The sequence below is a fragment of the Penicillium bovifimosum genome (assembly GCF_028826915.1).
Source record: "Penicillium bovifimosum strain IBT 22155 chromosome Unknown utg000006l_segment0_segment0, whole genome shotgun sequence".
NCBI lineage: Eukaryota > Fungi > Ascomycota > Eurotiomycetes > Eurotiales > Aspergillaceae > Penicillium > Penicillium bovifimosum.
The window spans coordinates 2,486,269-2,500,297 of NW_026622715.1; the positions used below are offsets into that span (position 1 = coordinate 2,486,269).

Sequence of the window (14,029 nt, forward strand, 5' to 3'; positions counted from 1 at the left end):
TGACCTAGTTGCCTGGCACCAGCACCATCAGGGGCCAGCTTGAATTTATTCGCCTTTGCAAATTGCGCGTATGAAGCCCGCGGAGAAAGAGCGCTGCTTGTCTTTACATCTTCCGTGGGCTATTCACAGTGGGTTGAGGAGCAATGAACTGATTAATGTTTTACTGGGAGGTGTTGGAGAAGGATGACGGATGTAGAAGAGCTTAGGTCGCACCATCAGGGACCGTGATGGAAAATGACGGTCTTACACGCAAGCGAAGGTGGAACCGTGGAACTGTATGGAACATAGGGAAGAACACATAAATACATTCATTCACTACCCCGCACAAAAAGAAAAGATACATGCACACGGATATGCGGATAGAGACGCCCACCCAGTAGGAAGTGGAATCGTGATTCTTGCCTTCCGGTGGATGGCCCATGTGAAAGTTCCTGGAACAGAGTCACGCTACCCCGGGGCCCGCCCGGAGAGGGATACCTATTACCAAGGAACCTATTGTCTCGCATGTCGGTTTCGAACACGAGACGTCGCGATTCGAGGTCTGCCGCCAGCGGTAATCTCGAGGCTCGCGACCTTCCCAGTCGGCCACAGACTGGGGATGTATTATTCATGCAATTTGCTAAATATAACCGAACAATAGATTTCCCATTTAGGAAACCGGAGTGCGGGGTGGCAGAATGTAGGCGGTGTAAACACTAAATTGCCATCACATGACATTGCTCTTCGGACATATTACCATTTACCAGTCCACAACTGGACTGCGTACACTCTTCTACGGAAATGATATGGGGCGAATACAACAATAGACAGGGAGTCAGAAATGATCCGAATATATACAGTCGAGGAATACGAACCCCCCTCCCGATAGAAAACCCCCACGGCCTCGAAATCAACGGACAACGGAGTTCCCCGGAATTCAAACTGTATCGCCCATAGCTAACGGAGTACTTTCGGAGTTCAATTATCCATAAATCGAAGATATTAGCAATCTAACAAAAAAAAAGCTCTACTCACTGCCCCAAGTTCCAAGTCTCAGACATTACCGTCTTCTCCACCTATACCCATACCCCACAGAGTGACAGAGCTCCAGACAAGATTCCAAGCTCAACAACACTACACAAGAAATGCCAAAACAACCACCAACCTCTCCAGACCACATAAAATCCCCAACTCCACCACCAATAACAGCAGTCCCCCCCTTCCGCAGCGTTTCCGCCTGCAACAGATGCCGCCTCCGCAAACACCGCTGCGACCAACGCCTCCCACGCTGCGAAGCATGCTCAAAAGCCCAAGTCCGCTGCGTCGGCTACGACCCACTCACAAAGCAGGAAGTCCCGCGCAGCTATCTCGCCTTCCTGGAAACGCGCGTGGGATATCTGGAACAGTTGCTGATGGACCATGGCATCGGGTTCAAGGCTGCTGCCGCATATGACGAGGCAGAGACGCGCAGGATTGAGGCGGGCATGGGTATGAGGGATGAGGTGGTGAGGAGTGGGCGGAAGAGGAAGTTGGTGCAGACTGATGATTTCGATCCGGATGTGGATCTGGATGATGTACCGACGAAGCAGGCGAAGCGTATTGCGCAGGTGAATGTGCTTCTTGCGGAAATTGTTAATGAGGGGTGTTTGCATCGCGGGTGTGAGGGGGTGTCTGGAAGGGGTCGGACTCGTCGGAAGGGTGGTGGTTCGTTTGAGGGGAGGGGGATACCATGGTCGCCGCGGAGTTTGGATTCTGTGGGGCGGAGTGGTCGGCTTGAGAGTCCCGGGTCTTTGGATTCGCTTTCTTCGGAGCTGGATCGGGTTGTGCAGGAGAGGCATGGGAATGAGATGTCTCTGCTGGTCGCGGGATCTACTCTTGGTAGAGAGGACCGAGGGCTGGGGCGAAATGAGAGGGTTGGCTTGGTCGACTTTGAGATTGAAATGCCGCACAAGCCTTTGGGCGGTAGTCATACCTCGGAGAAAGAGGACTCTTCAGAGGCCGAGTCTGAGGCTAAGTTTGATATTGCTGCTGATCTTCTTCGGGGACGGAGGGAGAGGAGAGACCAGCGAAGAGGGCGTTATGACTTGCTGGATGAGTTTCTCGTTGGTTGGGCGGACTGATGCATCAGTCTGTATAGATGAATACCTATTGTCGTTAGCCAGGCAGTCTCAATTGAAGCGAGCGGGGTCTACTTACTTGACCCCCTGTCCATATATTCCTTGCCCTATGCAGTGAACTGTTTCTACATGATTCGAGACCAGGAGAAGTAGCTGAAGATCAGGGAAAGTATACATTCTGTAAGGCTAAATCTAACGCAGTAAAGATGTGCTAAAATAATTATTATCGTAATCCCCAGCAAATACCAAAAGAACAGTCCAACATTAAACAGCCCTAAACAGCAATCGCCGTAACAGTCGAAAGCCCAGACCCCATAGAATCCTTGAAAGCATCAATCCGCGCCGTATACCCTCCAGTACCAAGAGAGTACACATTCTCGTCTTTCTCAGTCTCAGTCTCAACCTCAGCCTCAGTCTCCCGAACAGCAGGCCAAATCTGATGTCCAACAGCCGTCTCCTTCTCAAAGTGCTCCACAACAACCTCCCTAACCGTCTTCTGGAAGTGCAAAGGCCCCTTCTCCATCTCAGGATGCAGCTCCCCATTCACAAAAATCCCGGCATTGAGATTCTTCTGCGAATGCACACACAAATACTTGTCCTCCGACATGATCCGCTTATACATATCACTGATCAGATTAAACGCTTCATCCGTCGCCTCCTTGTGTCTGTAGACTTCATAGCGCATGACACAGGAGGTTGGTCCGGTAGGTGTGAAGCGCTGCATGAAGAAGAAGTTTGGACTGCAAGTATTCTCCGATTAGCTCGCTGCCCTGCTAGTAGACAAGGGCGACTGGAAAGAAACTCACGAGATATTAAACGAAGCATTCGGCCAGAAATACGTCGTAGCAATTCTGAACCCCTTTGCAATCTGATCATCGCGCTGCGCACCATAGTGCTGAATATGACCCGCCTCAGTCTTAACATAATACGAATTGAGATCCGCAATAGTCGGGATATCCGGATGGGCAACTTGGCAGTGATAACACTCATTGTAGTTATCAGCCAAAATCTTCCAGTTGAACTCTCCCTCCTGGTCCCAGGTATGATCGAAGACGTAGTCATCGAAATTGTAGTGCTGGAAACGGGGTTGCTCGTCGACGCCCGCGAAATCGTCATCCCAGGCTACCTCGGGGATTTCGCTGGCGTCGAGGTTTACCCAGATGAAGCCGTTTCGGTCGATGTGCACGTGGGCGGGTCTGTTGTCGTGGGTGACGGTGATGGTGCCGTTGGTGTTTGCTACGGTGAAGTCGTAGTCGGCGGCGGAATAGAGGATCGAGGTACCCGGGGTTGGGAGACGGTGTTTGTGGGTGGTTAAGAGCCATTTTCGGGAGAAGATGGCGCGGCGTTCGAGTTGGTACATTTCTTTCGAGGTGTACCATGAGGCTGGGAGGGCTCGGACTGGGGTTTTTGCTTCTTTGGCATCTTCTGGTTCTTTTGTTGGTGTTGTGCCGAAGAAATTTCGTAGGAAAGACATTGTGAATTATCTGTTGATGCTATTGCACTTGTTCTGTTGAGACTTGACTATACTAGAAACCAGAGACGTTGGTTCTTCTATATAGCCCATCACGACAGCCATCTTGCTATGACACGGAGCTTGCATCACTCCATCCGAGCTATCGCCCGGTTCTCGACCTTGTGAATCCGGATCGGATGACATCTTTGGAGGCTTGGTGACAGGTTTCAGTGCCTGTTTCTGGCGAAAGATATACTTCGATACCGGTCAGGTGATCGGAGGTTTATAGACCGGACCGGGTGGCTTGGGAGTTGGGTGGTTATCAGCCATGCCTCGCCCATGAAAATAGGCTTATGGGCTTGCCAGACGGGCAGCTGATCGATTCCGAACCGTGAACGGTTCGGTATAACTCCGTGATCACCGGCTGTTTGCTGGTGGCTGGGATGGCCGATTATTGTTTGCCAAGATAGTAAGATAAGAAGTTGGAGATATAAGAGGCTTGCCAGAAGATTGTTGTTGATAGTTGATTGCCACCTCTTCGCTCGGATAGCAGCATGCGAACATATTGGCCAGAGCAAGGTAGACTGTTTTCCCACATTCAGGTACAAAAGGAGTGATATTACAATATGAAGATTGCCACTGGCTCAGAACACAGGACCACCCCGGACTCAAACCTTTAGAAGTGATTTCAGATTTGCCAGCACGGATATGGGATAAACAAGGATGAACAAGGATGGACAAGGATGGACAAGGATATCCCAAAGAGAAGATCGGACTCCAGCATGCATTAGTCTGCATACATGAGGATAAGACAAACAAAGAGCAAACTTGCTTCGAATTCGTCTGAATATTGCATACCACCTGGAAGTCTAGGTCTGTCGAAACCGTACCCAAATATGTACCTGAATGCATATGTTTTATTTGCCATTGAATAAGTCCCAAATCTTAGAAGTAATTTGAGCATGCTATGCATGTGTACTGCGGATAGCCCGCTAGCTTCATGTCCGGGCACTTCTATACTCCACTCAACCATTGCGACTCCACTGACCAACAAAGCTCTGAAAAATAGCGGTGACAATTGTAAACAATTCGAAGTGATTGATAAAAAGTTCTTACTCCATGCGAAGACACAATCCATGAAGCAATACACACGCAGTACGTACCCCGTACGAAGATATGACCAGTACTGCAGTCTGCAGAAGTTCAATCTTACTGGCGATCAGTGGAGCTAGTTTAGCGTGACGAGATAAGCAATGTGCGATGTAAAGCTAGGGAGGCTAAGACTCCCTGGCAGATAGCAGAGCCTGTTGATGAGGGAATCATATTCATCCTAAGAGTAATATGACACGTTAAATGCTTAAACAACGCCAAATCTTAGCTTAGACTGGGCCTACACAACCTAGACGATACATCACTTTTCTTCCATGTAATGTGTAAAGTTGATCAACGTGGTATGTATCTGAATATGACAGTGTGACAAGAATAAGATCCACACATGCAGGACAGCACATCGTACACCGGAAATGAAGACACAGCAAAATGATAACGCCACTCAATCCCAAGAAATGTATGCTGTATAGTGAAAGGAAGGAAAGGAAAAAAGCAATTGGAGCGTGTGACACGTTAGCTGTACAGAGAGATTTCCAACGGAAATTCGCATACATAATAATTAACACATAATTAGAACATGAACGAGTAAATGAACACCAAAATCGTCGCGATCGTGGCAACCGTGTACTCGAGCTCAAACCATGCAGCCTGACCGCCGAAGGCGATCTTCTTACTCTCTTTCGTCGGGTGTGCAACGCCAGTCTTCGGATCGCGGATGAGGAGATCCTCCCGTTCGGGCATGTGGGGCGGGTCAATGGCGTAGGAGACGGGTGTCCAAAGCGACGTGCAGATGAAGAGGAAGGTGAGCGGGGGCCAGAAAGCGTGCGTGATGAGACAGAGGATGATATCTCTGAAGCCGGAGTTTTGCGCCCAGCAGCGGTACGAGGAAATGACGACTGCGACGAGCGTGACGTAGACGAAGAGGAGGTGGAAGCTGGCCATGTAGTTGAGGAGGATGACGCGCATGCGCACGAACATATTCTTCGATTTCTTGGCGTCGCGCTCGTTGAGGGCGGAGTCGAGGGATCCGGTTGGCTTGAAGGCTTGGGCTTGGCCGCCGAGCCAGGTGGGCAGGAAGAAGGCGCGCACGAGACACAGAGCGATGTAGGGGGACATCCAGAGTTGGTAGCGGGAGCCACGTTGGCCGGTGTGGTAGCCAGCAGGGATGAAGAGGGCCATTTCGCAGAGACGGTTGGAGATGGTCGCGGCGAAGCAGGCCCAGATCAGCCAGTGAAGTTGCTCTTCTGTGGCGAAGGCGACGAGACGCTTGCCCCATAGAAGGATGATGGGAATCGCAAACAGCGCGGCGGTCAACAGGATGGTATAGACACTAAGAGTTGCGTAGAGGAAGCCAGAGAATCGCTGGGCGGCGGTCATCTGCTTCACCGCGTCACCAAAGAGGCAGAACTTCAGCTTGAAAGCCGTGTCGACGGTTCCAATTGCCCATCGTGTACGCTGCTTGAGATGTCCACCAAAGTCTTCCGGCACGGTGCCGAATTGAAGAGGCTCGTGGATGTATGCGGTCTTCCATCCTTTGCCAAGCATCAATGTTGAAGTCGCAACATCCTCGGCCAATGATCCAAGCGGGAAATTGCCAATCTCCTCGAGTGCCTCGCGTCGGACAACGTAACCTGACCCAGTGCACCAAGCCACGCCGAGGGCATCTTTGATCGGCTCGATGACATGCACGAAGAAGTCGAGACTCTGCGCCAGCGGGTCGGATGCAGGGGTGTTGTAGAAAAGCTGCGGCGGGCATGCAAGGGCCACCTTGGGATCCACCAGCAAGTGGGGAACGATAGCGCGCAACCAGTCTTGTTCGGGAATCTGCAGATTGTTAGTGAGAAACAAGAGTTTGAATTGCGAAGCGGGCTGGGGTGTGGTAATTACCATATCGGCGTCCAGGGCGGCCATGAACTGGCTGGCGCCTCCGGGCAAAAGGTTGACTTGCTCCAGACCGTAGTTAAGGTTACCCGCCTTGAAGTGGTGGGGCTTGCCGGGAATCTTCTCACGAGCCATATAGATGATGTTGGGATAGTTCACGGCGAGTTGGTTGCAGGCAGCCTCGAGGGTTGCCGACTTGGCGTCGTCCAAAATGATGACCCTCATGCTGTCGCGAGGGTAGTCCTGATCACAAGCACCACGAACGGTATCCAGTACAACTTCGTCGTCTTCTCCGCAGCACGTAATGAACACATCCACCGTCGGACATTCATTGCCGGTCAATCTAAGCTTGGCACGACCTCTCTTCTTCAGAGCCATCATAGTCCAACAGTTGTGCATGAGGGAGGGAATGGCAACGGCGATTTCAATGGCCACAAAAACCCAAGCTCCAGCGTATGACACCTTAGCAACTCTCTGCGCCATAACAATGCAGAATATTCTCAGGCCGAGGTAGAACAAGTATATCCCAGTGTTGGCGAACGTGAGGAATGGCACCAGGAAGAATACCCATCGTTTCCATCCTTTCCAAATATCCGCATCATCTCGAGCGTTGACCTGCGCGATCGACCCGGACTTGACCCAGTCCTTTGAGAATCCTGGTGAAGCAGGTGAACTCACGAGGGGAGCAAGACTTTGGTGACTTTCTTGTACGCCATGGTGTTGGTACTATAAAGGAAGACGGGTTAGGCCGTGATCTATAGAGACCAAAGAACGAGATCGGACGGTACTTACCAAAGTTGGAGAAGCCGACCGAGAATCATAGTCAGTCTTCGTTTCCCAAGGCGAGTTCGAGAAAGAATCGGTTTGTGATTGCCCCGACATGCGAGCGGTTGGTTGAAGCCAAACGGGTTGGCCGTACTCGTCCGTAGGGAAATGGCCCGGTCTGATCGGAGTAAGAGGCCTCGGAGAGACTGGTAAAGATGAATAGGGCTCTGGGTGTTCGAAGCTGTGATTTGGATGATAGCTACGATAGGTATTCAACTCGACCTTCTCTTCCTGGTCGGTGGCATAGCGTCGGTCCATTTTGAGATCGGAAATTTTAGGTATTAGATCCGAATAGGGAATGTTAGATCATCAGTATGAAAACGAGCGTGGCCAGCCCAAAGAGCTGCAATGGGAAGAATGTGGGATCGATGGAAAGGCAGTTCGAAGTAATCTCATATCTAAAAGCGGGTTGGGCTAAGCCGGTTAAGCCCTCCAAGCAGTGCACGCCAAGAGGCCGAGGTGCTGGGCCGCATTGAGGAGCCGCTAACATTTGAAAAAAGAATTACAAAGAAAAGAAAATAATTAATTTCTCGTTCCACGTAATGCTCTTCCAGGTAATGTTCCACAGTGAAGTGGTGGATTTATTACCCGATCGCTGGGGATTTTCACTGGCTTTCCGTTTTCAGCAGGATTGCTCATCCTTCTCTGTAAATCCTGGTAATGAGACAAAAGGTATTTTTTGTTATTTTTATCTTGAATTTGCCACCTCATAAGACCAACCATAGAATACCATGAAGTGAAAGTTTCCGGATCAGCCGGTTGCACTTCGGTACCTGAATTGTACCTGAAATCGAGTACCTGAGTTCAATACCTACTGCTGCGGACTCCGTACATGGCGTACCTGAATCGTGACCCCTGTCAAATTAGCGTACGATTACCACGCTAAGACCGAAGATCCACTCGGACCCTTTCATGGTTCTTATCAGTAAGCGCCAACGCTTAGTCTCGATCTGTTTTATCTAACCCAATGCATCTTCTTCTTTTACATGAGATGTGATAGCGAGAATCTCGCCTTTGCTATTCGCTGTTGATCTCTTTGCTGAGATCTTTTTTTTCCATTTCATGTTTTTGCTATCTCATTGAATTGCTTATCACTTGCTTCTTTGCTGCATACACACTCTGGTTGTCATGGTATTCGGACTCGGATTATTGGTCAATGCGGTCCTTGTGGCTATTCCGATCGGAGGAAGTGTTGGGACTTTGATGGGTATTGATGCTCACCGAGCTGCGACGGGACAGAAGCCTCTATTCTCCGGGCATAATGAGGACAGCATCGGCCACGGAGGTGGTGGAGGAGGCAGCGACAGTACTGGTGACGGCGGCAATCATCCTGGCACCTCTGGCGATGGCATTCAAATCAAGCAATACTGTGACAAGTCTTGGGGAATCACGCCACCGTCGAAGACAGAACAATATACCCGTTAGTGATAGGATTACTGGCCGTGGAGATTTGGACGACGACTGACCGAGATTCTAGTGAACCCTAATCAATGGGGAGTGACATCGGATACGACAGGAAACGGACTCTGCATGAATGTACGGACAGAGCATATTACCCCCAATGGCATTGAGTGGACACTAACACAACTGCCCAACTCTAGGTCACAACCTTCAACAACCAGACGTATGCACCGCAGACTGCTCCCCAGTTCACGATAACTTGGCAATTCGACCAGGGCCCAGAGAACGCCCCCGTCCATGGATACCCGAACATCCGCGTTGACGATGTCTTGCCGAAGGCGTTGGATGAAATCTCTGAGTTGAATCTGGACTTGCATTGGACGTACGGTCTCGGCGACGAACCCGCGGAATCAACGGACGTGCAGACGTTGAAGGATGAAAACCTCTCCACGAACGTCGCCATCGATATGTTTTTGGACAGCGATGCCGAGATCGCCAAGAATGGAAGCAATGCTAAATTCGAGGTCATGGTGTGGTTCTGGATGTCATCCGAGACTGCTCAGCCTCACGGTTGGGGGAAACCAGTTATCAAACGAAATGTGGAAGGGACCACATTGTGAGTTGAGCTTCGTTCATGATCCACTTTAGGACTACCAGCTAACATGTTTCAGTACACTTTACACCGGCGCGAATGAGCACCAGCAGCAGGTCTTGTCCTGGGTTACGGAAAATATGACAGAGAGGTTTACTGGCGACATTTACCCTCTGATCACTGATCTCTATAACCTGCCAGGCGATAATTACCCGGCTAAGAATGACTATCTCGGCAGTCTGAGTTTCGGAACAGAAGCTTACTCTGTCGACAAGAATGTCACATTCTGGGCTGATGAGTACAAGATTGACATCAAAACTTTGGGATGAAAGGCCACACATTATGATCATGAGCACTTTCTTTCTTTTCATTTTCATTACATCGATACATATGAAGCGTTACGTCATTCAATGCATTTATCTCGTTTATCTCGTTTGATGTTGAAGTGGCTGCCGGATCTGGGGTCTCTGGAATGCTTGCCAAGGGTTGCATGGCGAGAACAGGGCGACCACCTTTTCTGCTCCACAATTGTGCATCTACCATTCAATCCTTTAAAAAAGATGGATTCAGTATCCCGTGTTCATCCGGAATAGAACAGGGCGCATGTGGCATCGGCCCGTCGGATCGGCACCGCGCCTCGTAGCGTAGGACTCCGATATCCAGATCACATACTGTACCAGGGGCAAATGTCATCCCCGATTCCCATTTCCGTGATCGTTGCACTCAAGTACATGTAAATTTGCGCTGCACTTACACGCCGTCGGCTTTTTACTGAGCTACAAGTCACATAGTGATGCACATATGCACAGCGACAAATTCTCACCACCGCAAGTCGGTTCAACCCCTTGATTCGGCCGTGTCTGGACCCAGAAACCGAAAACGATATGCTAAACGGGCGTCGCAGTGCGCTTCCCGACCACCACAAGCCACCGTCTTTCGCTGTCGTTATCTATGTCCTCGGATGATGATATCAGCCCTGCTCTAGCGTCATGCTCTTCTATCGCTCGAAGCTATGTTTGTGGCTGGAAATTGCTGACTGCATATTGAAGTTATCAGACAGCCGTTATGACTCTGGAACACATGGGTTGTCTGGGTGGAGGTGTTTATCCCCCAATTCCACATTATAGAGTTTTAAGCCAATGGCCGCTGGCTTCATTATTTGCACGACAGATCATCGCAACCTCGATTCTCGCAATATTATATCCCTCGGCTGTCGTTCATCTTGCACAAGTTAGTGAGATCTCATCTTGCCGGATGCTCCAGCCGGGAACTGTGGATCGAACACACTGCAATGCCTGCCTCGACAATTCTGCAAGTCCCGGCGAACTAGAAATATGGACTCAGACGGGAGAAATTGTACAGCATCTGCAATGAACCGATCATGCTTCAGAGCTTTTCATACTCCACACCGTTCGATCCATCTTGTCCATCTTCAAAGTCGATCTGAGATGTTGGGGGACGGCTCGACCTGGGTGGATCCATCATCACTTTCTCCAGCAGTATCTCTGTTTGTCACAATCTGACATTTCGCATGCTAATCAGATTTTGGGTCAGACCTTGCGGCTTCAGCTGCCCGAGATCTGAGCCAAAGTTATCTTGAATCTAGCCGTGACAAATTTTCTTCTGTGCCATTGCCAGTGGTGTGGCTTATGGTATGGTGGCTGATTGGCTTCGCCTCTCCAGCGGTGATGTGTCAAGCTTTTAGGTTCTGCAGGCTTTTAATTTCTCGGCAAGCACGACATCGGCAGCGGCCCCACATCGGGATTTTTTTTCTCTCGTATATCTTCTCCGCTTAACCCCAGTCACTTTTTCTTCTTCTCTACATATTGTCTTGCATTGTATAAAGGGCTTTGAGTCCAAGGGCGTCTACATACATCATGGCCCCTTCCCTCGAGCCAGAAGTCTCTTCCGAGCGAAGCATCGATGACGACCGAACCGTCGTCGCCACGAGGTCACGGGTCTCGTGGTATCGCTCCATTCCCTTCCAGATCGCCATTGCTAGCGGTGTCTCATTTACCGCTCCTGGCATGTGGGATGCGCTGAACAACGTGGGAGCAGGTGGCGCAGCTGAGCCGTACGCGGTTTCGGCCGCCAACGCTCTGCTCTACGGCTTGTTTGCAGTTGTGTGCGTTGCCGCTGGTGCAATCAACAACCGCATCGGTCTTCGGTACGGTCTGGTTATTGGTGCCATTGGCTACCCGATCTACGGCGCCGGTCTGTACACCAACAATTACCACCCCACGACATGGTTCATGCTCTTCGGTTCCGCGCTGTGCGGTATCTCCGCCGGGTTCCTCTGGGCTGCGGAGGCCGCCATCATCATCGGATATCCCAGTCCCGGCGAGCGCGCTTTCTACCTCGCCATCTGGCAAACCTCCAAAGCTGCCGGCCCTATCGTGGGCGGTGCAATCAGTCTAGGTCTGAACGCGCAGACCGCCGGCAAGGGAGCCGTCAGCGCGGCGACGTACATCGTCTTCATCGTCATCATGTGTCTCGGCTTCCCGATCGCGCTCTTCCTCAGTTCCGCCGAGAAGGCCCAGCGCAAGGACGGCTCCGTCGTCGTTGTGCACAAGCAGCCTACCTGGGCCAAGGAGTTCAAAGCCGCGATTTCTCTCCTCGCTACCCGCCGCATCCTCCTCCTTCTCCCCGCCTTCTTCATCAGCTACTTCTACAACGGCTTTGTGAGCACCTGGCTGACCACCTACTTCACCGTCCGGTCGCGCGCCTTTTCCTCCTTCTTCACCAACTTCGCCGGCATCGCCTCCTCCTTCCTCCTCGCCACCCTCCTCGACCGCCAAACCATCTACATCAAAACCCGCGCCCGCATCGCCTTCTGCTCCATCACCGTCCTCCTCACGGGAACCTGGATCTGGGCGACTATTTTGCAAAAGCAATTCTACGACATGCCCGAATCCCCCGTCTTCGACTGGTTCACCAGTGGCTTCAACAAGTCCTACGCGCTAGTCTTCTTCTGGACGTTTGCCGGCCAGGGCTTCCAACAATTCCTCTACTGGCTCATCGGACAGTACACGACCGATATCTCCTCTTTGTCATATCACGTCGGTATCCTGCGCGGATTCGAAGCGCTTGGACAGACGGTTGCGTGGGCGATGCAGTCCGAGGGTAATGCGAACCACTTCGTCAGCATTGGCTTGAACTTCGGAATCACGCTTCTTGCCTTCATCCCTACATGGATTGTGCTTTCGGAGTTGGAGCACACTCATGAGGTTAAGGTCACCGCGGCGGATGTTGCGTTGGATAACAAGGCTGTGGATAATGCTCCCGCTGCTTGATTTGTTTTGCATGGTTCGCCAGACTCGATTCTGGCAATTATTGCGCTTTGTTTTCATGGATATGGATAGATACCCCCTGCTCACACTCAACGTCGAGCATTATGCATAATGTTTTAATAGATAGAAGATACCCCGTGCTCACACTCAACGCCGAGCACCAGTTGTGTATAAAAATGCATCAACTTTCAACCCACAGACTGGGTCGAAGGTTCTTTGTTTTGTTTATAGCCATTGTCCCAGTACGCAGTATTTGATTAAGTCGACTGAATTATGCGCGTGACTTTAATATACCCTCTCAAGTTAAGGCGCATCCACACCGACCCATGATCACGAAAATCATGTTGTGTTCCAATGCCATAATTAAGCACCCTGTACTTCCACCGAAAATCAAGTATATCGGTTCGGTCCTACATAACACTACTACATTCATTGCCAAGAAGCGACCTTGACATCAGCCCGCATAAGCTCCCGACCGGGGGGTAGTAGTCTACGGCCGAATTGCTTAATATGGATGGCGCGACAGGGATTGACGGGAAAGGCCAGATGATCTCAATCCTGCTCCTGAAATACGTCATAACCTCATTTCCATGTTCTGGGTAAGTACTAGTCGACACTCGACACGATGTACAGTGTATGGCATGTTTTTGATGAAGTAGATGTATGTTGACATGTAGTGTTGCTACGATCGCATATGGATGCCACATTCCCCACTTCCCACATGGTTCACATGGAATTTGGGGCTAACGTACATAGCCTCGAGCCCTACGACCTCCTTGCGTCTGTGTCATGACTCATGTGTACCTAGTGATCTCCAGGGGTAGGTTGGACTTTCTTTGAGGCTTAGGAAGTTATCACATTGGCAACTGCTACCAAGTTGGCGCCATTGGTCTCTATCTATAATGAATCCTATCTGTAATTCCTATTTCTGCCTGCCTGATTTACTCACGTGTACGGAATATCTTCGGCCTCGAGGATCTAGCGCTCAAATCAACCATGGGATTGTGCTTTGTGGCTGTGTCCAATCAAAGAAGGGAGGGGGGCTGAGTCACATTACAAAATTGGAGAGATCAATACCTACAGGTCAATTGATTCTAGAGTAATGCCTTTGCCGGTATCAATTACTGTCTACAGACAGTACTATCTACTCCGTACGGTTGAGTGAATGCCTTAGTTAACTCGTTACTCTCCATGGATTGTCGTAGAATCTAACGGTCCAAAGTGGATAAACCGAGGCTAAGTTGTGGAATGGCGCTATTAATAAAACAGAACGCACATCGACCCACCCGCATATCCGCTTTTTACTCGCCGCAGTCTAGATTTGATGAACACGTGTGGGAGCAGAATTGATTGTAAGATACGGTGCAATGCAATATCTGTA

The 14,029-nt window shown here is 50.4% G+C and overlaps 5 protein-coding genes across 5 annotated transcripts; 3 read left to right on the forward strand and 2 right to left on the reverse strand.

The window, feature by feature from the left end:
* Window positions 1–1,124: 1,124 nt before the first annotated feature.
* Window positions 1,125–2,099, forward strand: N7515_008585 (uncharacterized protein; the record flags this gene model as incomplete). The annotated part of the gene is made up of 1 exon (XM_056669329.1): window positions 1,125–2,099. The coding sequence occupies one exon, from the start codon at window positions 1,125–1,127 to the stop codon at window positions 2,097–2,099; it is 975 nt and encodes a 324-aa protein (XP_056519159.1).
* Window positions 2,100–2,370: 271 nt separating this feature from the next.
* N7515_008586 (RHO alpha subunit C-terminal catalytic domain-containing protein) lies at window positions 2,371–3,570 on the reverse strand (the record flags this gene model as incomplete). Its single annotated transcript, XM_056669330.1, has 2 exons — window positions 2,371–2,836; window positions 2,903–3,570. 2 exons carry the CDS (start codon window positions 3,568–3,570, stop codon window positions 2,371–2,373), a joined length of 1,134 nt encoding a protein of 377 aa, XP_056519160.1.
* Window positions 3,571–5,229: 1,659 nt separating this feature from the next.
* On the reverse strand, window positions 5,230–7,623 carry N7515_008587 (glycosyltransferase family 2 protein; the record flags this gene model as incomplete). The annotated part of the gene is made up of 2 exons (XM_056669331.1): window positions 5,230–7,266; window positions 7,333–7,623. 2 exons carry the CDS (start codon window positions 7,621–7,623, stop codon window positions 5,230–5,232), a joined length of 2,328 nt encoding a protein of 775 aa, XP_056519161.1.
* Window positions 7,624–8,493: 870 nt separating this feature from the next.
* N7515_008588 (glycoside hydrolase family 12 protein) lies at window positions 8,494–9,687 on the forward strand (the record flags this gene model as incomplete). The annotated part of the gene is made up of 4 exons (XM_056669332.1): window positions 8,494–8,785; window positions 8,843–8,901; window positions 8,967–9,382; window positions 9,438–9,687. 4 exons carry the CDS (start codon window positions 8,494–8,496, stop codon window positions 9,685–9,687), a joined length of 1,017 nt encoding a protein of 338 aa, XP_056519162.1.
* Window positions 9,688–11,235: 1,548 nt separating this feature from the next.
* N7515_008589 (uncharacterized protein) lies at window positions 11,236–12,651 on the forward strand (the record flags this gene model as incomplete). Its single annotated transcript, XM_056669333.1, has 1 exon — window positions 11,236–12,651. The coding sequence occupies one exon, from the start codon at window positions 11,236–11,238 to the stop codon at window positions 12,649–12,651; it is 1,416 nt and encodes a 471-aa protein (XP_056519163.1).
* Between the last annotated feature and the right edge of the window lie 1,378 nt (window positions 12,652–14,029).